We start from the raw sequence: 25,415 nt of genomic DNA on the forward strand, positions 1-25,415 counted from the left end.
CACACACACACAGGAAAAATAGATAACCCTCAGCATTAAAAGCACTCCTCTAGGATTCATTAGTGTTCCCCACCCACCCTCAAATTATTTTTCTTTATTTTATATTTGCTTATCTGAGCAGGTATTTTTTCCCCCTTCCCATTAGAACAATGTAGACTCCTTGGAGACCAGGGCTATTTTGTTCCTAGAACAATAAACCAAGAACAAGGTCTGATACATCGTAGTTGCCTAGTTAATGTCTGTTAATAATAATAAGTAGCACTCAGATAGCTCTTTTAAGTCTTCAAAGCATTTTATATGTATGATCTCGTTTGAGCCACACAACAATGCTGTAAGGTTGGTGCTATTATCTTCATTTTATAGATGAGAAAACTGAGGCTAAAAGAGATCAAGTGAAGTCCACAAGCATTTATTAAGCACCTACTATGTGCAGGGCAATATGCGACTTGGCCAAGGTTACATATCTAAGTGTCTGAGGCAGCATTTGAACTTAACTTCTGACTCAAAGTCTACCATGTAATCCACTGTATAACTGAGCTGCATAGTCACCACTTTATGCATCCTCTTGTCACCAAATCAAGGACACTGGTTGGAAAGGCCTGAAAGCTTATCTAGATCAACATTTTCATTTTACACCTGGGGGAACTTTAGTCCTAGGGAGGTCACACAGATGGTGGATGGTAGGATTTGAACTCAGATTTTTTGACTCCAAATCAAGTATCCTTTCCACTAAGCTATACTACTTCCCTAATAAAAACAGAACTGGGGCTATTGCATATAATTATCATCAGGAAGGGGAATATTTTGGAAGAGAATTCCTGGACTTATTAGCTTGATCTTGGATAATACAGATTATATCATTTCTCTACTATGGAAGACTGTAATTACATAAAAAATTAATTGGTTGAGGGCAGCTAGGTGGCACAGTGGATAAAGCATTGGCCCTGGATTCAGGAGGACCTGAGTTCAAAGCCAGCCTTGGACACTTGACACTTACTAGCTGTGTGACCCTGGGCAAGTCACTTAACCCCCATCGCCCCACCAAAAAAAAAAAAATCATTTGTAAAAATTAATTGGGGGCAGCTAGGTGGCACAGTGGATAGAGTACCGGACCTGGAGTCAGGAGGACCTGAGTTCAAATCCGGCCTCAGACACTTAACAGACCCTGGGCAAGTCACTTAACCACAATTGCCTCACTAAAAAAAAAAAAATAAAAAAAATAAATTAATTGGTAAAAAGTTAGAAATTACTCCATACATCTTTAGGAAGGCTAGTTTCTTATCTTGTCCTTATTTATTTTCAGATCATCATTTATACATACAAATATACATATACAGGGCATACAAATCTGGTGTAGAGACCCCATATGACCATTTTGTCATTTAATCATGAAAGAGAACACACAATATTCTCCCCATGCCCTAGAAAGACATTTCTTAAGATCTATTTGCTCCCAATGTCTTCCTTTATGTTTATTGTTGTTTTTCCAGTTGAGTCCAACTCTGCATGACCTATCTGGGGTTTTCTTGGCAAAGATAATGTAATGGTTTGCCATTTCCTTCCCCAGCTCATTTTACAGATAAGGAAACTGAGACAAAGGGGATTGTTATCTGCCCAGGATCACACTGCTAGTAAGTGTCTGAGGCCAAATTTGATCTCAGAGAGGTGAGTCTTTCTGACTCCAGGCCTGGACTCTTAGTTCCTTACTCCCCTTTGCCTCTGCTGCCCTCCCAGGTTAAGCTCATGACTTTTAAACTCACTACCATGGTGCTAATTCAAGCCTTACTGACATCACCTCCCTCAGCCTCCTTCCCCCTCTGATAGGAGGCCTGCAGGGCAGAGAACCAAACTCCTCCCAATGCCTTCCTTTATAGGAAGCAGAAACTAGACTCAATTCACTCAGTTTTACATCTGACATCCTGCCTGGTTTCAACGCCATGGAACACGATGCTCCCATGCCAGGCACCCCTATGTGACCAACCCCTCCTCCTTCTTGCTTCCTTTTCTATAGTGTCTCCCACTTTAGATTGCAAGCTCCTGGAGGGCTGGGGATGTCTTTCTATTAATTGTACCCCCAGCAGTTAGCACAGTGCCTAGAATATAGTAAGTGCTTAATAAATATTGATTGCTTTGGATTGCTATCTGTTAATTACTCAGAATCAAGTGCTTTTTAGTACAATCTTTTATTTTAACCAAAAGATTCATTTTTCATAGACAATGAAATATCATTTTTATATTGCTCAGAGAACGTAGTATTGATCAGAAATTGATCAGTAGACACCGAAGGACTGGCAGTATTAAAAGTTTCTTCTATCTACTTCATTAGGAAAAAACATCTCAAGTGAAACACTTTTTTTTAAAAAAGTGAAAGTGTTTTCTCTTTTTTTTTTTTTTTGTGTTTTCTCTTTTTAAAAGACATGTTGGGGCAGCTAGGTGGCACAGTAGATAGAGCACCGGCCCTGGGGTCAGGAGGACCTGAGTTCAAATCTGGCCTCAGACACTTGACACTTACTAGCTGTGTGACCCTGGGCGAGTCAGTTAACCCCTGTTGCTCTGCAAAAATAAAAAATAAATTAAAAAAATAATAAAGACATGCTGATGGTCCTTCAAGAAATGTCTTCAAAGACAAAAAGGTTTGCAAAAGTGGGATGAGGGATTAAAAACATCCTTTTTATGCATAAGAAGAATTCATCAGAATACTCCCATCTTTCAACATGCTTATGAGTTATTTGTGGAGTAGCCAAGAAATAAATGTTTACTGTGAAGTGTTTTCTAAATATCCTAATTCTTGTTAATCTCTTTCTTCTGTCTTCATCATAGCATTCTGGGTGTTTTCTGATATTATCTTGTGTTACATTTTCTCTTGTATAATAATAATGATGATGATAGCTAACATTTATATAGCACCTACTATGTGGCAGGCACTGTGCTAAGTGTTTTACAATTATTACCTCATTATTTCATATTATTTGATCCTCACTACAACTTTGGGAAGGGAGGAACCTAGTATGACCCTCATTTTACAGATGAGTAAACTGAGGCAAATTGAGGTGACGAAACTTTCCCAGGATCATACAGCTAGTAAATGTCTGAGGCTGGTTTGAAAGCAGGTCTTTCTGACTCTAGGCCCAGTGCTCTACCTACTGCCCCACCTAGCTGTATTCTCCTCTTGTCTCTTGTTTTCTCAAGCAGATCATAAAGCTCTCTAAAAGCAAGAAGCAAGTCTCCCAGTTCCTTTGTATTCTTTTCAGTGTTGAAAACAGTGCTCAACACATAGTAGGTTCTCAGTAAATAACCTGTATTGAATGAACAATAACTACTATGTATGAGTATTAAAAAATAAAATTACAGAATCAAAATTTTAGAGTTGGAAAGGAACTGTGAGGACCACTTGGGCCTACCCATACCTGGAAAATAAAGCCCTATACATTGTATCCAAGGGCTTGCCCAGTCTTTGTTTGAAGGCTTCCACTGAGGGGAACCCCACTATATCCTAAGTATGTTCACTTTACTTCTGGATAGCCCTCATTGTTTGGACATTCTTTCTTAGCTCAAGATGAAATTTTCCTCTTTGTTCAGTGGAGTTAAATAATTTAGCCACTATCACACAGTTAGTTTGGTGGTACAGCCAATAGACTGGAGGCCTGGAGTCAGGAAGACTCATCTTCCTGAATTCAAATCTGGCCTCAGATTCTTTCTAGCTCTATGACCCTGGGTAAATTTGCCTCAGTTTCCTCATCTGTAAAATGAAGTGGAGAAGGAAATGGCAAAACACTGCAATATCTTTGCCAAGAAAATCCCAAATGGGGTCACAAAGAGTCAGACACAACTGCAAACAACTAAACAACAACTGTTAAGGTCTTCTTCAGGCACTTAATAGCATCATGACATTAAGCAGGTCTCTCAGTCTCTGGGAATGTCTCCATTCTGAGTCTGATTTCCTTATCTATTAAATACCTGTAGGTTTATAGGATTTGTAAGCCTACTTCATAAGGCTGTGGTGATCAAAGGGGATGATGCAAATGAGTGCTTTGCAAACCTTAAGTTTGCAAAACTTAACCATAAGTGCTATCTAAATAAATGGTGGCTCACAATCTCAATCTAATGCCAGCCAATATTCTATTAATACCACATTGCCTCCTCTCATTGTCATTTTAAAAACAAAAGATACTAGCAGTTCCCCAATTATGAAATAACCATTTCATGGATGAATGAATGAATGAAATATGTTAAATCTGCCTTTTTTGCATGTCATAGTGGGTACAGAGGTTTGTATGTTGTCAGTAAACTCTGGGTTCAAATCCTGCCCAGGCACTTAATAGCTGTATGACCCTAGACAAGTTACTTAGCCTCCATTGTCCTTGGTTTCTTCATCTGTTAAATGGCAGGGTTGGCCTCTAAGATCCCTTCCAGTTATAAATTTATAATTCTGTAACTTCCATAACATTGCTCCTAATTCTGTTTTTCAGGAATAAGTATTTTACTACTGGTTTAAAGAATAGCACATACAATAGCAAAGAAAATGCTATCTTTTCTTTAACATTCATTCATTAACCAAAAATGCCAACAATAAGAAGGGGGACAACTAGGTGGTGCAGTGGAAAGAACACTGGGTTTGAAATCAGAAAGACTCATCTTTATGACTTCAAATCTGTCCTCACACACTTACTAGTTGTGTGACCCAGAGCAAGTCACTTCACTCTGTTTGCCTCAGTTTCCTCATCTGTAAAATGAGCTGAAGAAGGCAATGGCAAACCACTCCAGTATCTCTGCCAAGAAAACCCCCCAAAATGGGTCACAAAGAGTCAGACATGACTGAATGACTCAATAACAACAACAAAAGAAGAAATTTTAAAATGTTCACTTGAAGTCCCTTACATTCTGAGGAATCTTGTTGTGAAGGGCTGGGAAAAGCAATGGATTAGGCTGGTCCCCTTGATGCTGGCTCTCAGGACCTGTTGCTGAAGCTTCTGTTTTGTACGGGTATATGTGATGTTGTGGGGGCTGGCTGGGTTGGTGTGGTCGAGAAGAAAGCCGGGGGTGTGGTTTGGCAGGGGGGTTCGCGGGAGGGACAGGTTTAATATGGGGTGGTGGTCCCATCTTCTCCTGAAATTCTTTCTGTGGTTTTCCCATTTCCTGAAGGCTGTGGGGAGTGCTGCCCAGGGGATGTCCAACCTGAAAGTAGGGATATCGAAGTGCCTACAATCAACAAAGGAGACATAATTAGATAAGGGGCCATTCTTCCCAGGACCATGTTCAAAGTTTCTTCCCAAGTTCCTTAGGTGTTACTATATTATGATGAGGATGGTAACAGTAAGAACAACAGCTAGCATTTATATAGCACTTTAAGCCCTGAAAAGTGTTTTACACATATTTTTCATATATGGGCAGCTAGGTGGCACTGGGCCTGGAGTTAGGAAGATCTGAGTTCAAATCCAGCTTTAGACACTTACCAGCTGTGTGACCCTGGGCAAGTCCTTTCACCTGTTTGCCTCAGTTTCCTCATTTGTAAAATGGGGATAATAATAACAAAACCCACCTCCCAGGGTTATTCTGAGGATCAAATGAGCTTAGCACATAATAGAAGCTATGTAAATGTTAGCTATTATTATCATCTCGTTTAATTCTCACAATAATCCCGTGAGGCAGGCGTCAGTAAGAGTGATGGCAACAATAATAAGCATGGCTAGCACTTATAGCACTTTACAATTTTCAAAGTACTTTACACATATTCTTATACTCAATCCTCACAACAAGACTTCAAGGTAAGTTCTGTTATTATTATCTCCATTTTGCAGACGAGAAAATGAGGCAAAAGAGGCTAAGCAATGTGATGAGGGTCAACAAAAACAACAGGCAGACATTTATTTATGTTGTCTAGACCCGAGGTTCATAACCTAGTACCTATCAACTTAAAATATTTTAGATAACTATATTTCAGTATAATAGATTTCCCTTATAATCCTATGTTTTATATTATGCGTTTTATTTGTTTATTTATTTATTATTTTGTGTGTGTGTGTGAGAGGCAATTGGGGTTAAGTGACTTGCCCAGGGTCACACAGCTAGTTAAGTGTCAAATGTCTGAGGCTGGATTTGAACTCAGGTCTTCCTGAATCCAGGGCCGGTGCTCTATCCACTGCGCCACCTAGCTGACCCTATTATGCGTTTTAAAACATTATTCTGAGATGGGGTCCATAGGCTTCACTAGTCTGCCAAAAGGGATTCATGACAAAGAAAGGGTCAAGAACTGCTAGTCTAGATCTATAATTTCATCACTGTGGGAAACTCTTGGTGTGGAATTTCCCTCTGTGACAAAGAGTGGCAATTCATCTATAACTTACAGCCTTTTAAAAAAATAGTAATTTATTTATTTATTTTTAGTGAGGCAATGGGGGTTAAGTGACTTGCCCAGGGTCACACAGCTAGTAAGTGTTAAGTGTCTGAGGCCGGATTTGAACTCAGGTACTCCTGATTCCAGGGCTGGTGCTCTATCCACTGCACCACCTAGCTGCCCCGTAATTTATTTTTAAAACAATTTTAAACATTAATTTTTTAAAGTTTTGAGTTCCAAATTCTCTTCCTCCCCTCTTCCCTTTCCCCTCCTGGAGACAGTAAGCTATTTGATAGAGTATAACTTACAGTTTTGTTTTGTTTTGTTTGCGGGGCAATGGGGGTTAAGTGTCTTGCCCAGGGTCACACAGCTAGTAAGTGTCAAGTGTCTGAGCTGAATTTGAACTCAGATCCTCCTGAATCCAGGGCCAGTGCTTTATCCACTGTGCCACCTATCTGCCCATAACTTACAGTTTTAAGAGAGTTGCATGAGGTGCTGGGAGATAAGTGACTTACCCAGGGATATATAGCTAGTAAATGTCTGAGACAGGATTTGAACTTTGCCAGCTCCTTCACCGATGCTTACAAACTCCTTTAAAGTTGCAAGGTGCTTAATATACATTATTATTTCACCTGAGGCCCAGATGGGTACTACAGCTATTATTACCTCACTCCCCCGCATTTTACAGATGAGGACACTGAGGCTCAGAGAGGTTATGTGACACAAGTCACACAACTATAATCTAGAGGCAGGATTCAAACCAGTGTCTTTCTGACTCTAGGTCCATCACACCTCCCTATATACCATATGAGGCATAAATTATAAAACAGGTTTAGGGGCAGCTAGGTGGTACAGTAGATAAAGCACTGGCCCTGGATTCAGGAGGACCTGAGTTCAAATCCAGCCTCAGACACTGGATACTTACTAGCTGTGTGACCCTGGGCAAGTCACCTAACCCTCATTACCTCCTCCCCCCAAAACAACAACAACCAGGTTTAAAGAAACCAACAATGGCCAGGATTTATTTCAATGTAGTCAATTAAATGTTGCCTTTTCCTCCGTATGATCCAGACCATGAAGGAACCTGTGTTGATACCATCTCCATGGAGTTTTGTCCTTCTAAGATAACTAGAAAGTTCAAGAATAGCAATGTCCTGCTATTTAAGAATCTTGGCTTTTCTACATACTGATTATCAGTATTTTTGATAATGCCAATCATCAACAATTATTGATGTTATGATTGAAAAGCAGACCATATTGAGACTCTAGTTTTAAACTCTAATTCTTGTTTCATTAACGACTTCTTATGTGTTCTTTTTTCTTCTTTTGTTGTGTGTCATAGCTGTCTCTTGAGCCCTCTGAGCCTGTTTCCACATTTTGTGGTAGTGGGGGAAAAAATACAGTCCTCCTGCACAATGAAATGGTTCTAGAACTTTCTAAAGATGTGAACTGCTAAATAAATACCACAGAAAGACTTTTCAGCTCAGGTCCTCCAAGAGATGAGTTATACAGTGACATTATGGTCACTGAGAACCCTTGGGAAATTATTATGCAAAATCAGAATCACGGTACATTGGAAATGGAAGGGCCTTCAGAGGCCACAAAATCAAATCTCTACCTGGATAAAAATCTACAACAAATCTGGCAAGTGCTCACCTCATTTTTGCTCGAATGTCTCTAGGGAGTGGGAACTCACTACCCCTAGAAAACATTCTATTGTTTTTCAGGATTGCTCCGGTTTTTTAGTTTTTCATGATTACCAAGCTGAAATCTCTCTTCTTGTGGCTACCACCCATTGCTCCTAAATTCCACCCTTTCATATCAATCCAGATAACTAATCCCTCCCTCTTTCTCCTTTCTTTTTTTTCTCCTTTCTTCTTTCTTTTTGATCCCTTCAGATACCAAGGGACAGCTACCATACTTCCTCTTCTCCAGGCTAAGCATCAACAGTTACTTCAGTTGTTCCTCATATGGCATGATCTTCACACTGCTGACCATCCTGCTCAGTCTTCTCTGGATGCCCTCTCCAAAACGGTTTCTTCTAGAAAGCCCCATCTTGAAAGGGTCACAGATTTAGCTGAGAGGGATCTTAAGGGCCATCTAGATAGCTTAGGCTGATCTCTCAAGCTCCAGACTTTTACATTAGAATTGCTTTTTAAAATAGACACTGTTCTAAAAGTTACCACCCGTCCCCCATCTTATTAAACATAATATAATTGAACACAATTACCCTTTTCTATTTATGCTGCTTTGCCTCCCCCCCCCCCCTTATCTATTGCAAGGAGGAGAAGCTGATTTCATTTCTCTATCTCACTTACACTGCTTGTTGATGGACAGTCAAAGAGGAATATCTCCTCCCCATGACAAGAATCTGAGATAATATGTCTGGGTTATAACTAACTAAAAAATCCACAGCTTCATTGTTAAAAGGGAACACCCGGGGCGGCTAGGTGGTGCAGTGGATAAAGCACCGGCCCTGGATTCAGGAGTACCTGAGTTCAAGTCCGGCTTCAGACACTTAACACTTACTAGCTGTGTGACCCTGGGCAAGTCACTTAACCCCAATTGCCTCACTAAAAAAAAAAAAAAAATTAAAAAAAAAAAAAAGGGGAACACCCTTCAGACACAACATAACGACACAATTTTCCCTAAGTGGTCGTTAATGATTTACTTTGCACATCAGCATTCTAGGCCCAGCAACATTAAAAATTCTATCTTTATCCTCATGGATAGATGGAAAATCACATATAAGGGCTGCATCAATTTTTCATGAATCTCTCTTGTAAAAATATTTCATGTTTTGAGTAACAACCTGGTAGTACTGAAGGGAAGGAAGAGGGCAAAAAAATATTCCCCAATACAAATGCTACTTCTTTGAGGCAGATATGCCAATTCCCTCAAATTTTGCTATCCTTGAATAAACCCATGGCACAAAAATAAAGACAGAAAAACTTTCTTCGTCCATCTATGTCCTTTTTGAACCATCATTCCCATTATTTAACAAAACCCTTCCAGCTTTCTGTCTTCTGAAAATTTGACGTGAATGCTTTTTAAAAAATAGCCTTACAGCTAGGTGGCGCAGTGGATAGAGCACCGGCCCTGGAGTCGGGAGTACCTGAGTTCAAATCCGGCCTCAGACACTTAACACTTACTAGCTGTGTGACCCTGGGCAAGTCACTTAACCCCAATTGCCTCACTAAAAAAAAAAAAAATAGCCTTATCTGGGGCAGCTAGGTGGCACAGTGGATAAAGCACCAGCCCTGGATTTAGGAGGACCTGAGTTCAAATATGGCCTCAGATACTTAACACTTACTAGCTGTATGACCCTGGGCAAGTCACTTAATCCTCATTGCATAAATAAATAAACAAACAAATAAATGAATAGATAAATGAATAAACAAACAAACAAATAGATGAATGAAATAGCCTTATCTAAGTCACTGATTAAAAAAAAATCATTAGGACGGGCTGACAAGAGAGTCCTGTGGCATATTACTCTAGACTTCCCTTTACAAGGATTCATTAATGAGCATTCTTTGTATAGGGATACTCAGCTAGCTATACACCCATACTATTATCTAGCTCACATTTCTCCAAAGTGTCCAAATATTTTAAAAGACTCTGGCAAAGGCCATGTTGAAATCCAACCAAAAACAAGTTTACTGAAGTCTACTGATTAACCAATCAAGTAATCTTTTTGAAAAGGACAGAGAAGCAGTGTGACAGAGGGGATAGGAAGCCACTAGTGGAGTCAGGAAAACCTGGAGTCCTGTTCCATCTCTGACATATATTGGCTGTGTGATCCTGGGCATGTCACTTCATTACTCTGGGCCTCAGTTTCTTCATCTGTAAAATGAGGGGGTTGGTCTAGATCGCCTCTGGTCTGACTGCCTTGGCCTCTCCATGCCATAGGCAACCTTCTAACCTGTTAACTTGTAGACCCTTATCTTTCCCCCACACCCACCATCATTATTACTGCAAAAGGCACCATCATCCTCCCAATCCCTCAGGCTTGCCAGCCAGATGTTATCCTTAACTTCTCACTATCTCTCACATGCCATATTCAGTTGGTTGCCAAGGTCTATTGATTTCTCCTTTGCAACATCCCTCAAAGACGCCCCCTTTGCTCCTCTGACACAGCCACCATTCTGGGGCAGGCCCTTTATCACTTAACCTATGGATCACTGTTGATGGGTCTAACTTCCTTATCTGTCCCCACTCCAATCTATCCTCCATTCAGTTATCAAAATGATTTTCCTAAAGCGATGATCCAAACATGTCACTCCTCTACTCCATCAACTCTGGTGGCTCCCTATCACCTTCAGGATCAAATACAAAATTCTGTTTGAAATTCAAAGCCCTTCATAATATACTCCCCTCCCCTGCCCCTTTCTAATCTTCTTATATTTTTGTACATTTCCATCCAGTGACAGAGTTAGGGTCCAGCAGCTATCCTAATCAAGGATTATAAAACACAACATGCCAAGAAATCCTGGCTTTCAGAAATGATGAGTTACTTTATAATATTTTCCAAAGACAAAAATAAGATCTTTGAACATTATTATTATTTAATATATGACAATATAATATACCTCTATTTTCTGAGCAATCACAGCTCTTTTACTGTTATACATTAAAAAACTGGGGGTGGGCAGCTAGGTGGCACAGTAGATAGAGCACTGCCCCTGGATTCAGGAGTACCTGAGTTCAAATCTGGCCTCAGACACTTGACACTTACTAGCTGTGTGACCCTGGGCAAGTCACTTAACCCCAATTGCCTCACTGAAAAAAAACAAAAAAAACAAAAAAAAACTGGGGGGCAGCTAGGTTGCACAGTAGATAAAGCACTGGCCCTGGATTCAGGAGGACCTGAGTTAAAATCCAGTTTCAGACACTTGACACTTAACTAGCTGTGTGACCCTGAGCAAGTCACTTAACCTTCATTGCCTCACAAAACAAACAAAACCACACACACATATTAAAAAACCTTTCCTGTAATCACTGTAAACTTGTAAATAATGTTAAATGACATTTCACTTGTAAAAAGATATGGGCTTCAATACAACTTTCATTTCAAGCACCAATCAAAGCAATTCTAATTAGATTTGTAGAAATTGCTTTTCATATTAAAATACAACATTGTGCAATAAGAGATAGAGGGCCAGCCTTGGAGGCAGGAAGCCAAAGGTTCGAGTCCCCATTATGGCATAATAGCTGGGTAAACAATAGAGAACTTGATTAACCCTTCTGTGCCCCAGTTGAATTTAATCACAATCTCAATCAATGTAGATAGTTTTCATACGAGGGAAAGTTCTCTCCTCCCCCCACCCCCACCCTTGCCCCCTCACACCCTCATAATGATGATGGTAATGAAGCTACAGGTCTAGACCAAAAAAATAGTAAAAACAGTAAGAAAAAACTCTCCACATCAATGGTGAAATATGCCGTAAGAAAAGTATTGAGTAATAGAATATGAAAGAAAACCTGACTAGCTGTTGGTCGCTTTTTGGGATCCCATTGCAACATGTCTCTCATGAGCTGAATTGCCTCGCTGCTGGCATTTGGAATCAAGGTCTTCAAATTATTAGGGATGCACTGAGGCCAACGGAAGTTCATGGAACTAGAAAGTTGGTATCCTTCAGGCCAGTCATTCTGAAAGGAAAAAAGAAAATCTTGTTTAGCTGCTGACAAAAAAAGAGAGAGAAATTAAACATCAATAGGAAATAAAAACATAAGGGTTATTGCAGAGCAATGTCCTGATGGATCACACATCCTATATATGCCCACAATTTTAGCTAGAAGCTCCTCTCTAGCCTTGATAGATAGCCTCCAGGGACAACACAAGCACACATGAATGCCAAGATTATATAAGGATATAAACTTTTCATTTCTCAAGGAAGATAACTCCTGAAAATTAATAATGGCTAGTATTTCAGTAGCACTTTAAGGTTTAAGTGCTTTACACATATTATCTCATCTGCGACTGGAAACAGGGTGTGTAATAGAAAGAACACTGGCTCTGGAGGTGTATGGCTCAGGTTCAAGTCTCACTTCTGACCTTTGCTCTCTATGCAACCTTGGGCAAGTCACTTAGCTTCTCCCGGTCAGTTTCCTCATCTGTAAAATGAAGGGGTTGGATTAGGTGGTCTCTGAAGTCTCACCCAGATCTAGATCTATGATCATTTCTCTATTTTTTTGTTTCATTTTAACATAATAGTTATATGATAGAAACTCTTTTGGATGCCCTTCTAGAAAGAATGGGCAGCTAGGTAGCACAGTGGATAGAGTGTCAAGTCTGGAGTCAGAAAGACTCCTCTTCAAGAGTTCAAATATGACTTCAGACACTTACTAGCTGTGTGAGCCTGAGCAAGTCACTCAACCCTGTTTGCCTCTGTTTCCTCATCGGTAAAATGAGGTGGAGAAGGAAATGGCAAACCACTCTATTATCTCTGCCAAGAAAAAAATCCCCAAATGGAGTCATGGTGAGTCAGACTCTACTGAAACGACTGAACAAACTACAAAGCATGTAAACTTCCTAAAAGTAGGTACTCCTTCACTTTGTCTATAAAATCCCTATTCACTAGCAGGGTATCCAGGCATATAATGGGTGCCGGAGTCAATGTCTGTTGAGTGATTGTTACCAAAAGAATAGGACAAGCACCAGTCTTAAAGCCTACTTGGGTTCTAATAATACAATTCAACTAAATTTAAATACAGATTCAATTAAATTCAATAAATATTTATTAAGGGCAGGCATTATGTTAGGAGGATGGAACAAGCCAAAAAAACCCAACCTCTGCACACAAGGAACTACATCTTATAATGGGAGAATATAACATTTATTCATTGATTCAGGGGTTTCTAGGTGGAAGGGCCCCCGAGGGCCATCTGGTGGACATACCCTCCTTTAATAAAGGATGACTCTGAGTCCTAGAGAAGTTAAGTGAGTTACCCAAGGTTACACAAGTAGAAAGTGGTAAAGCTAAGATTTGAACCCGGTGCTTTGACTCCAAACCTAGCCCCACACAAATACCAGGTAATTGGAGGCTCTGGAGAACAGTATCAGTCTTTATTGTGAATAGCTATCATGCACTGGGCAACATGATTTGCCGGGCAGCAAGAGCAAAACCATTTAGAGGACTGTGGTTCTGAAGTATTATTCCATATAAATAATAAGTAAACATCTCTAGAGAAGTAGGACCAGAATGAGAATATAAGCAGGTGACAAAGATTCTCCTGTCCTCCACAGCTCCATAGTTCAGAATTACCCGTCATACTTCTCATTCTTCTATATTTTCTGAGAGCTGCTGCTAGCAGACTGCTGACAGCTTACATCTACTGACATCTCCCTGCTATCTGGGCTAGCTGCAAACAGACCAGTCTTTTGTAAAAAGTTGGTTCAGGGGGCAGCTAGGTGGCACAGTGGATAAAGCACCAGCCTTGGATTCAGGAGGACCTAAGACCTTTGACCTCAGACACTTGACACTTGCTAGCTGTGTGACTCTGGGCAAGTCACTTAACCCCCATTGCCCCACAAAAAATAAAATAAAATAAAAAATAAAATTGATGTCAAAAAGTTGGTTTAGTAATCTAAATATGAATGCTGGACACCCAGACTTCTATACAGCTTTGGTAACCTTTATCACCAATCCTGGGGGCTAAACAGTTGAGCAGAGGAAGCCTATATCTATGGACCAAGGCCTCCTCTCCATCCTCCCAAGTTGGGCTAACCAACCAGGCAGCAGAGGATGGAAGGAGGGAAGGAGCATGGAATGAATGGGACTACTTCCAGAAGAATTTGGAAACACTAGAACCATTTTATATGATTGAATGTAGTTTCTACATGAGAAGAGTCCAGGGAGCTTTCCCCCTCCCCTGATGCAGTTAAAAGTTTCCTGGGTCCCAAACTCAATGCAACCTCCTCAGAGGCAGCCAGAGACTGCTTTTGAACCTTTTTAGATTATTGCTAAGCATATCTTACTACTTGGCAATATCAGGTATAGGCAACAATATGAAAATCATAGCACAGGGCTTGGGAATATCTAGCAATTATTCATTTGCTCTTGTTCATTTATTTAGCAAATACTAACCAAGCATCCACCTTGGTTAAAGTGTCAAGTTAGGCACTTGTGGGAAGAGGATGATACTAAGGAGAAAAATACAGAATTTTATAGTTAAAGACCTTATAGTCTAGTTGGGATGTGAGGTACACACACACACACACACACACACACAGAAAACAACAATGTAAAAATCAAATATTAATGTGAAACAAAAATGTTAGAGTTATCACAAGCAATGTCCTTAAGAATCAAATAAGTTTTACAGAAAATAAGGGCAATGAGAGTTAGGAAGAAAGAAATCAAAATGAACCAGGTTATTATTGAAGGATGGCTTCACGAGGAGTTTGGGCCTTGAATTGGGTCTTAAAAGATGCATAAGGTTCAGATAGATAGAAAAGAGGTAGGAAAGCACTCTGGAAGTATGCAGGATGAATGGGAAAGAAGAAAGATTAAAGAAAGAAGGTAAGGGGAACAACCATTAATAATCACATACTACATGCCAGGCAACTGTGCTAAACGACTTACTGTTATCTTATTTGAGGCTCATAATAGCCCTAGAAGATAAGTGCTATTATTATCCCCATTTTACAGTTGAGGAAACCAAGTCAGACAGAGGTTAAAAGTGATTTGCCTGGGAGCAGGTAGGTGGTACAGTGGATAAGGCACCAGCCTTGGATTCAGGAGGGCCTGAGTTCAAATCTGGCCTCAGACCCTTGACACTTACTAGCTGTGTGACCCTGGGCAAGTCACTTAACCCTGACTGCCTCACTTTACATAGCTAGGAAGTATCTGAGGCTAGATTTGAATTCAGGTCTTCCTGATTCCAGGTCTAGCTCTCTGTCCACTGTGCTACTTGGCTACACCTAAAGTCAAAAAGATGAATCAGGAGATTATTGCAAAAAATATGGCAGAGTGATGAAAGCCTAGATGAACTGGGATGGAAATGGTTATAGAAAAGAAACAACGCTTTTAGGAGACATTATGAAGGAAGGACTATAAGACCTGGTGACTTATTAGGTGTGGAGGTTAGACAAATGGGAGGAGGTATGTTTGATTCCTAGACTTAATTTAAGTCTGAATAAAAAGGAGAACAACAGTACAATTACTGTGTTGGATAAAGAGAAATCAGGAAGAGGACCTGGTTTGTCTATAACGTTTAGTCAAAATTCCCTGAGTTGGAAGTGAGAGCATAGCATTAATGTGGAAATGTGCACTAAATGGTGCCACAGAAGAAAAACAAGTTAGAGGTAGAGATCGGAGTCACCTGGAGAAAGGGGAGAGTTGAGGCAACAATCCTAGGAAGGGATAAGCTCTTTGATGGCTAAGGACTGAAGTGTGGGGAACACTCAAAGGTAAGGGATAGCAGAGGAAGACAAGCAAGTAAAAGAAGCAGGAAAGTGATCAGAGAAATGGAACAGAAACCAGATTAAAGCTCTAGGAGTAAAGGGAGGAGGAAAATTTTAAAAGGATGGGATGGGTAACATTGTTAATGATGCAGAAAGTTAAGACAATGAGGCCCAAGGAAATCATAGCCTTTGGTCTGTGGACTTAGATCCCATCTTATTACCTTTTTTGGTGTTCCCAGCACTTGGCAAATTTTGAATATTGTATCAATTTCACTGGCACCTGGGAAGAGAGGCCGTAGTGTGTAAACTTCTGCCATGATGCATCCCACTGCCCAGACGTCAATAGGAGAGCTGTAGTTGGTAGACCTCAGGAGAACTTCTGGAGCCCGATACCTAGGGTAACAAAAATGGATTGCTATTTATTACTTTCCTTAATTGAAATTTAAATTAAATAATATGATTGATGCCAGCGAAAGAGTTTATAATTTCATTTTTTAATCAGGCTAAGTATGAAATATAGACCTGTCACAGTTTACAACTAGAGATGAATTAATGAAAAAGTACAAGATCCTAATACACTGGAACAAAGTTATTTGCATCATGTGAGATACACCTCGGACTGTGTTGAGCATCAGCATATTAGTACCAACACTAAGGAAAGAGATTTTTCTTATGTGGCTTTGTATAAAACATAGGGTGATACTATGTGTTTTGGGGGAACTATCTAGGGCTCTGTGGGAAAGTGGGACTCACTAGAATGTCAAAGAGTCACTTCAGCAGAAACTCCACATTTAGTTTTCTTCCAGGGTAGCTTATGGGCCACTTCAGTGCTATACATCTCTGTATCTGTTTATGAGATCGGATGAGTCTTTTACATCTTCTGAATTTTCCACGATGTGAAAAAGGCAGTCCCATACCCTATATGTATTTGCAAAGCTGAGTGCTTGTATGGGTAATGAGTAATTCCAAGTAAGTGTAATGAGCCGAAAAGAGAAGCTGACCCTCACAGCTCATAAAACTTAGCTCATGTGAACCCAGAGTCTTGGGAAAGTCCTGGGCTATAGGCTACACTGATACCTCAAGCTATGAGTGATCCCTCAAAATTTCTTTGCATTTATTTAAGAGAGGTCTGCAAAGCATATGATTGGTGTCATAGTCATTCTAGACAAATATCTCTATAGTTCAAGTGCCTTCAGGCAAAAAATGTTTTACCTAAAAAAAATTCTTTATATGTATGGATAAAGCAGGAAAAATGCTCTTCACAGAAAATATACAACATGAACCATGTATTCTGCATAATGTAATAATGTCTATTCAAAGTATTTCTCTTTGTAAAATGGTAATGATGCCACAGCATGAAAACCTTTAATGTTATCCTTGCAGTGATGGATCTTCATTTAAAGAAATATAACTTTATGCATTTGGGAGAGAACAAACAATATTCACCATCTTGTAGACACATAGTCTGTATAAGGTGGTCTTGATCGGATTTCTCTGGCTAATCCAAAGTCAGCTATTTTCACAAGTTCTGGTCCCATGCAAAGGAGGTTTTCAGGTTTTAAGTCTCTATGGAAGAAACCTAAGAAAAGAATAAAACATCAATCCACATGTAATTTATGTTAGTATTTCATATCTGTGTAACTTCTGCATTATGCGTACATATATACTCATATGTGTGTACAGGTGCACACACAGTGTGTATCCATGCATGTCTGTATATGTACACACAGTACATGCACATGTATGCATGAATTATATACATCATACAAACACATGTGTGCATATCCCAAAACTCATACTGCAGTTTGAAGCAAAAGCCTACTGGCAATCATAACTTCATTATATACCGTATATATAAATCAAGAATGTCATCGAATACCGTATGCATTGCCCCGCTGAGGGTGGGGTATTCTTTGGGGTTCTGAAAGAAAACACTTCATTCATTTTCCCTTAAAAGCTGAAATTCAAGTCTCATCCTCATCCTTAGTTTGCAAGGCAGAAAAATGCCTATTTTATATATCTCCACACAGCCTCAGGCTGAAGGAAAAGAATGTGCCCTTCCTCCCCAAGTTAAATCCAACAGGAATGTGAGATTTAAACCTGCTCCTGAGGAAGCCATCTGCCTCCAGGAAGCCGATAGGTCACACCAGGACTGAATATGGCATACCTACTCTGCTCTTCTGGCTACAGCTTAGCTGGTCCTTAAAGAAAGGAGAGTATTTAAGGATATGGGCTATTTTATAATGCTTTTGGTACACTCTGGCGTGGACTTATATAAGAGTTATATAACGTTTCATATTCTTAATTTGCTTTTATTGAAAAGGTAAAGCAATCACTGAGGTAAATCGAGAAGAATCCTAGTTCTGCCTGGGGTGGCCTAAGGCAGGTCCGTTCCGGGCCTCAGTTTCCTCACTTGTAATAATAGCTCAAATCTGCACTGTGCTTTCAGGTTTTGCTAAGCACTGTTTATGCCTATGATCCTCACAACAACTCAGTAACAAAACAGTGCTATCACTACTCCCATTCCACAGATGTGGAAATGAAGGCAAGCTGAGGTCAAGTGACTTGCCCAGGACCACACAGACAGTAAATGTCTAAGGCGGGATTCGAAGTGAGGTTCTGCAGATCGCAAGTCTAGAGTTCTGTCCACTTCTCCAAGCTGTGTTTTGGTATGAATTTAGTCCATTATGGCCACTCTAACAGTCTCTAATAGAGGCAGCTGGGGGCACCAAGTCCTGAGTTCTGGCCCCAGGCTCTCACTAGTTGTGTGACTCTGGGCAAGTTACTTAACCCTTCTGTCTCAGTTCTTCTATCTGTTAAATGGGGATATTAATGGCACCTATTTCCCAGGGTGGCATCAAATGTGAGAATCAAACGAAATATTATTTATAAAGTATTTAGCACAGAGCCTGGCACAGCTTATTCCTATTTTTTGCCTTCTAATGAGCCACCTGTACTTACTATCTATACTTCCTTACCATCCAGTCACTCCTCTACCCCTTCAATCTGTTATCCACTCCTTTGTTGTTATTATTTAGTTGTTTTTCAGACACATCCAATTCTTTGTGACCCCATTTAGGGTTTTCTCAGCAAAGATACTGGAGTGGTTTGCCATTTCCTTCTTCAGCTCATTTTACAGATAAGGAAACTGAGGCAAACAGGGTGAAGTGACTTGCCTGGGGTCACACAGCTATCCATTTACTGACACTCTGGAGTGGTAGGCCTTTTTCCTACTGACCAAATTCAGACAGTAATAGGCTGGGTAATATTTATGAATGGCCTTTTATACATTGCCAAGAAAAATAACTCTGACATGGATGAGAAAGTTTCAGTATGAAAATGTGCCTGGTTCATTACCAACATAACTAAATGAAGGTTAACAACGCCTACCAGAAATTATGAGAGACATATGTTCTAACAATTAGTATAATTGTTCCTAGACCCTTTGTCCTTCAGAATAACCCTGTTTCACGTGATGTCCCTGAAGGCCTGATTGTCCACTCTTCTCTTGGAATTAGCTAAAGAATGTGTAAAATCAAGAGAAGTTAAAGAACAATTCTTGATTGTTTATACTTTTTTTTTTTTTAAGAAACATTATGGTTCAATCTGCATCCATAAACCACAGTTCTTTTTTTCTGGATGTTGAGAACATTTCCAGATTTTTTATATTTCTGAGGGGACTCCCATAGGCCTTCACTCCTCTGTTATGAACCATACTGAAAAAGCAGGATGGACCAGTGATTGCTGGGCTAGGTATCAGGTAAACCTGCATTTGTGACCACACCTCAGGTATTTATTAGCAGGGTAACCCAGGGTAAGCCCCTTAACACCTCTTAGCTTCAGTGTCCTCATCTGTAAAATGGGAAGACTAATGAGAGTATGCACCTCAAAGGACTGTTGTGAGGATCAAATGAGATAACACATAAAGTACCCTGCAAACCTGTAGAGCCCTCTCTATATAAATATGAACTATTATTATCATCATTAGGGTCACCCAATTCCTACCTCTTCTTGGACAAGAATTCAGTCAACAGTCATTTGTTAAACACCTACCATGAACCAGGCACTGTGTACAAAGACAAAGCAAATAGTCCCTCCAGTTTATGGGGGAGACAACATGTACATATATGGTGATAACAAAGCACTAAGAAAACATGTAGAAAGTGACCTTGGAGAGAGTCCCAGGAATTCAAAGATATTTTCTTGTTGAGCCTTTAAACACCATTGTAAGTTAGCATATTGCCTGGCATATAGTAATAGCTTAATAAATGTCTATTGACTAACACCGTGAAAAGGAAATGCTAGATATCCTAATTTAACAGGTAGAGTGACACAATGAAAAATGCATTGAACTTAGATTGGGCAACTCTAGACCTGGGTAGGTTGTTCTAGGGTTAGGGTTGGGGTTACTAGCTATGTAACCTCAATCAAATACCTCAACATCTATACTAAACTATATCATAGGGTTGGTTTTTATTTGCAGGGGAGGGGATGGGGAATGATGAAATGAGGTAACATGGAAAAACATTGTAAATAGTAAGGCAGCTATGCAAATTAGGGCATAACTATTTAAAAATAAGGAAAAAATACAGTAAGATGACACAGAATATTGGGTTATATGTATAATGTTGTTAAATGCAAACATTTTTGCCTTTTAATTCTCTCAGCTAAATTTTAGGCTGAGGCTCTGATTCTTGCTTATCTTAGATTATCATGTCATTTTTCTTGCCCTCAGTCTTCTACTGATGCCTTGTGCTACCGCACATCCAAATTGTCCTCCTCACTACTGATGCCAATCTAGTCCCAGCTAAGGGAACCTACATCAAATTAACGAGCACACAATATCCCACTGCAGATCACCACTTCTGATTATCTATTGTGAGATACTTCCCATCTCCCTTTTGTCATGACCTCTCTTGCACTTCATTCAAGCCCATCCTCCAATCCCGCCCCGAAATGGAGTTCTTCATTGGCTAGAATGAGGGCTCTGGATTCACATAATCTCCTATGTAAGCAATTTTTTTCTCCTTAGAATTCATTTTAGGTCAACCACACATTAGGATGGGGGTGGAGAGGAAGCAATAATTAAAGAACACCATAAAAGTGACTGATGTATGGTAGACTTATGGGCTAAAATAGACATATGTTGAGTATGTATTTGGTCTCAATGTTACACAAATTCCTACAGGGCAGTAATTAATAAGAATTATGATAATGAATCATTGTGGTAAAATGGATAGAAATCCAGTTTCAGTATCAGGAAGAATCAGGTTCAAGTCAAGCCTTTTATGATACTAGCTGCATGACCCTGGACAAGAAACTTAACTTCTCTGTGCCTCAGGCAACTAAATCTTTAATTCTGTAAACTGTCAAAGAGGTGCTGATCTCACTAAGAATTCCTTATATTGGGGGCAGCTAGGTGGCACAATGGATAAAGCACCGGCCCTGGATTCAGTAGGACCTGAGTTCAAAATCTGGCCTCAGACACTTGACACTTAGTAACTGCATGACCCTCGGCAAGTCACTTAACCCTCATTACCCCGCCCCCCCAAAGAATAATCTTTAAATCCCCTTCTAGCATTAACAATCCATGTGATAATAATAATTTGCACAGTGCTTTACAATTCACAAAGCATTTGTATGTACTACCTTACTCACTCTTTCCAACAAACCAATGATGCAGATAGAGTTAATGATCATATATCCACTTTATAAATGAAGAAGCCAAGGCTCAGAGACACCAAGTGACTAACCTGAAGTCACACAGTGAGTAAGTGGCAAATCTAGAATGAACACTCTAGAAATCTGGGCTTCTGTCCAATGTCCTTTCCATTACACAATAGTGTATGTGCTTTTGTCCACCCCCATGCTTATAAATTTTAAAGAGCAGCAACTAGGTCCAAGATCTCTCCCTCAGTCCTATTCCCTGTTAAGGAAGAATTGCTAAATCATTCATGTGTTAATGACTGTAAGTGCAACACAGATGGGATGGATGAACTCTTTGGTTTCCTTTCCCAATGATGACTTGCCCTTTGATGATAGATCTGGAGCCGTAAGGGACCTCAGAAAGGAGCCATCAAATTCAATCCCCTCTTTTGGCAGACAAGGAAATCAAAACACAAACATTTTAAATAACTTGCCCAGCTAGATGAAGAGAAAGAACTGATAAACACACATATGTATAGAATAATTTGACATACGCACATACACACATGCACATACACACATATACACTCGTATTTGTGTCTAATGGTATCTATCTATAAGTTGGGGGAGAGGGAAGAAAAAAAAGAAAAAAGGAATGTACATGATAATTTTATAATATATTTAAATGGAATAGCAAATTGTACATAGTAGATTTACAGTTTCATGTGCAATCATTTTTTTACTATACTATTATGGAAATGCTTGTTTTATCCCATAAATTAAAAACGAACTAACCAAATAAACATTTTAAATGTCAAAGACAGGGTTTGATCTATATGACTTGAAATCCAGGGCTCTCTACTACACCATGCTGCTGTTGTTTTTTGTCCTTCATTTCCAAAGAGGACTAGTGACACCATGGGGTGATGTGCATGAATTTCGAGTCAGAGCTGCACAGTGTTGTCAAGTCTCACCCTCTCTTCCAGAATCATAGAAGGCCAATGGCAGGACCAGAGTCAAGAGGTCAGGCAATGACCCGTGGCCTTGGTGTCTCTGATGTCTGATGAAGTTTACATATTCCACAATGCCTGCTTCAGCGGCCTTCATGGCCACTGGAACAAGTTGTTCTCATCCGCCCATTCTGCCAGAGCCCCAACTCACCACAAGGTCTGAGGCCTGTCAATTACCTTCAACCTAGTTTAGCCCATCTGCTGAGATGGTTTTACAGAGGCATGGCCAATGTACATCCTACAGCTTCTTGGAGTCACAGGTGAGGGATGGGTGACAGGTGAACACCAAAGGTGGGTGAGCAGGGCTGAAAAGGGCTAGGCAGGCCTTAACACCAGAGGTGCTACAATAAAGGGCACATCAACATGACCCTGCTCATAATTACTTTAACTAGGGTCTTGTTTCTTTTTTGCCACTGACATGTTTTATGACCTTTGGGCGAGTGACTTAACCCCTCTTCAGTCTTCAGTTATAAAATCTATAAAATAAGGCAGCTAAGTGTTACAATGAATAGAGCTGCTTACAGCTCCAGGAGGTGAGGGGCAGTTGGATGGCACAGTGGATAGAGGGCCAGTCCTGAAGTCAGGGAGACTCATCTTCTTGAGTTTAAATTTAGCCTCAGATACTCACCAGCTGTGTGACCCTGGGCAAGTCACTTTACCTCATTTGCTGCACTTTCCTCATCTGTAAAATGAACTGGAGAAGGAAAAGGCAAACCACTCCAGCATCTTTGCCAAGAAAATTCCAAATGGGATCATAAAGAGTTGGAAAAGAACAACAACAACCAGGAGGTTAAGTGACTTGCCCCGAGCCTCGTTGTTCAGTCATTTCATGCTACTGTTTCTTGGACCCACAGGTGAGAGTCGAGTGTCAAGTGGACCTCAGAGGCAGATAAGGAGCCCTAAAAAGGGCTCACACCAAAGGTGCTAGTGCTTCTGGAATATCCCCTACACCTCTACATCATGTTACCTCTCGCATAGGCCTGCTTCCATCCTGGGAGAACAGATTCTAGAAAGCCACCCTCATCACTCGCTATCAGCTATTACTGCACAACAAAGCAAAGAGTCTTCCTGCTCTAAAAAGTGCCTGTCAGCTAGAAAATGTTGACCGGCATTAGTTTTCATTTCAGGATGCTGAAAACTAGAAGAATATGCCCTATCATCCTGGCAGGAAGTTAATAGATATAGTTATTCTATTTATGACCAGCAAGCAGAATGCCAGCCCAGAGAGAAGGATTCTCCCCACCTCCCCCCACACCCCCAGTGCCACATCAGGTAGGTGATGATGGTGGGAAAAGATATCCGCTGCAGAGCATATGGAAAAGAGATGTTGGTATTTCTATTTACAGAGCACACCTCACCTCCCTCCCCTTCTTTATGGAGGTGTATTTCCACAACTCTATTGCTCAATTCCCACCCACAATATCCTTGAGAGGAAACTATTCCCACTTTAAAGGGAAAAGAACTAAAGCACAGAAAAGACTTAAAGAGAGAAAATAGACTGAAAACCTTAAAGATCCCCTCATCAGGAAGATTTATCTTCCTGACTTCAGATCTGGCTTCAGACACTCACCAGCTGGGTGACCCTGAGCAAGTCACTTCACCCTATTGGCCTCAGTTTCTCAAATGCAAAACGAGCTGGGGAAGGAAATGGGAAAGCACCAAGAAATCCCCAAATGGGGTCACGAAGAGTCGGACAGGACAAAAAACAACTGACTAACCACAACAGTGCAATCAGCCCATTTTTCAGATGGAGGAAGCTGAGGTCCAAAGAGGTTAGTGAAGTGCCTCAAGGTCACAAGGGTGTGCAGTGCCAGAGCCAGCATCCAAATCATATGCCTCTCTCCACACGTCTTTCTCAAGGTCGCCCAACAAGTCCAGCGGGATAGGAATACCATAAAACAGTATCCCTTAAACCAGGTCATGCTTCCATGAGCAGTACCTTCAGGGCTCAATATAACCCAATCCTTTGGTCTGGCAGGCCGCGGCCATGAGGTCCAATCTACGTATCTAATGCCACTAACAGACACGTGCTCTGACATTTCTCAGTGGCCTTAAAGTAAGGCTAGGTTTTCATTTCCATTGGGGAAAAAAACACATCAGTGACATGAATTTACAACTATGGCAACTGGCTATAGAACATCTCTGCTCTCTCCAAGGAGGCTGTTCACCAGGGGCAGGTTGTACTTTCTCACACTGAGGAAGAGGTAACGAGGAAGCATGAGACCCAGGAGAGCGTGACTCCGTGAGCCGTTCTGATCTTGATTTTTCCACCGAGTGTCAACATAGCAATAAGGGATAAGAGGAATTACTATCAAATTGCATATAGGTTATAGGAAGGCAGCACGGAGCGGTGAAAAGAGGGCTGAATTTAGAGCCAGACCTGAGTTCCAATATGAGCTAACTAACTGACATGACCTTTGATGGTATGGTGGAGTGGCTACAGAGTCGTGGGACCTAAGTTCAAATCCCATTTCTGATGCTTGCTAGCCATGGAACTCTGAGCAGATCATTTCACTTTTGTAGACCTCAGTTTCCCCAGTTGTAAAAATAAAGGTGCTTGAACTAAGTGGTCTTTGAGGTCCCTAAGTCATTTTAGATCTCTAGGCCTTGGTTTACTCATCTATAAAATGAGGGCATTGGATTAAATGACTTCTAGGGTCTCTTACAACTCCAAATCTATGATTTAATTATTTGTGTTGTTGTTCAGTCATGTCTGACTCTTTGTGGCCCCATTTGGGGTTTTCTTGGCAAAGATACTGGAGCAGTTTGCTATTTCTTTCTCTAGCTCATTTTACTGATGAGGAAACTGAGGCAAACAAGGGTAAGTGACTTGCCCAGGGTCACATGGCCAATAAGTGTCTGAGGTCAGATTTGAATCTAGTTTGATGAGCCTTCCTGACTCTAGGCCAGGCACTTTATCCACTGGGCCATGCAGCTGCCCCTTAATGATTCTTACCAAAGACTAAATCAATATGGCCCCATGGAAGCCTTACCAATAGTTTTCAAAAGGTATCAG

General features: G+C 40.5%; 1 protein-coding gene across 7 annotated transcripts in view; it reads right to left on the minus strand.

Annotated features, from left to right (window-relative positions):
* Positions 1-25,415, minus strand: part of CILK1 (ciliogenesis associated kinase 1) — a 97,772-nt gene that overhangs the window by 12,115 nt on the left and 60,242 nt on the right. For all 7 annotated transcript variants that reach the window (XM_043962407.1, XM_043962405.1, XM_043962408.1 and 4 more), the window contains 4 exons: positions 17,190-17,322; positions 15,965-16,136; positions 11,819-11,986; positions 4,879-5,199 (listed from right to left, as the gene is read on the minus strand). In XM_043962407.1, coding sequence (XP_043818342.1) covers positions 4,879-5,199; positions 11,819-11,986; positions 15,965-16,136; positions 17,190-17,322 — 794 coding nt within the window. The remainder of the gene's footprint in view (positions 1-4,878; positions 5,200-11,818; positions 11,987-15,964; positions 16,137-17,189; positions 17,323-25,415) is intronic.

The sequence above is a fragment of the Dromiciops gliroides genome, chromosome 4, assembly GCF_019393635.1.
Source record: "Dromiciops gliroides isolate mDroGli1 chromosome 4, mDroGli1.pri, whole genome shotgun sequence".
NCBI classification, from domain to species: Eukaryota; Metazoa; Chordata; class Mammalia; order Microbiotheria; family Microbiotheriidae; genus Dromiciops; species Dromiciops gliroides.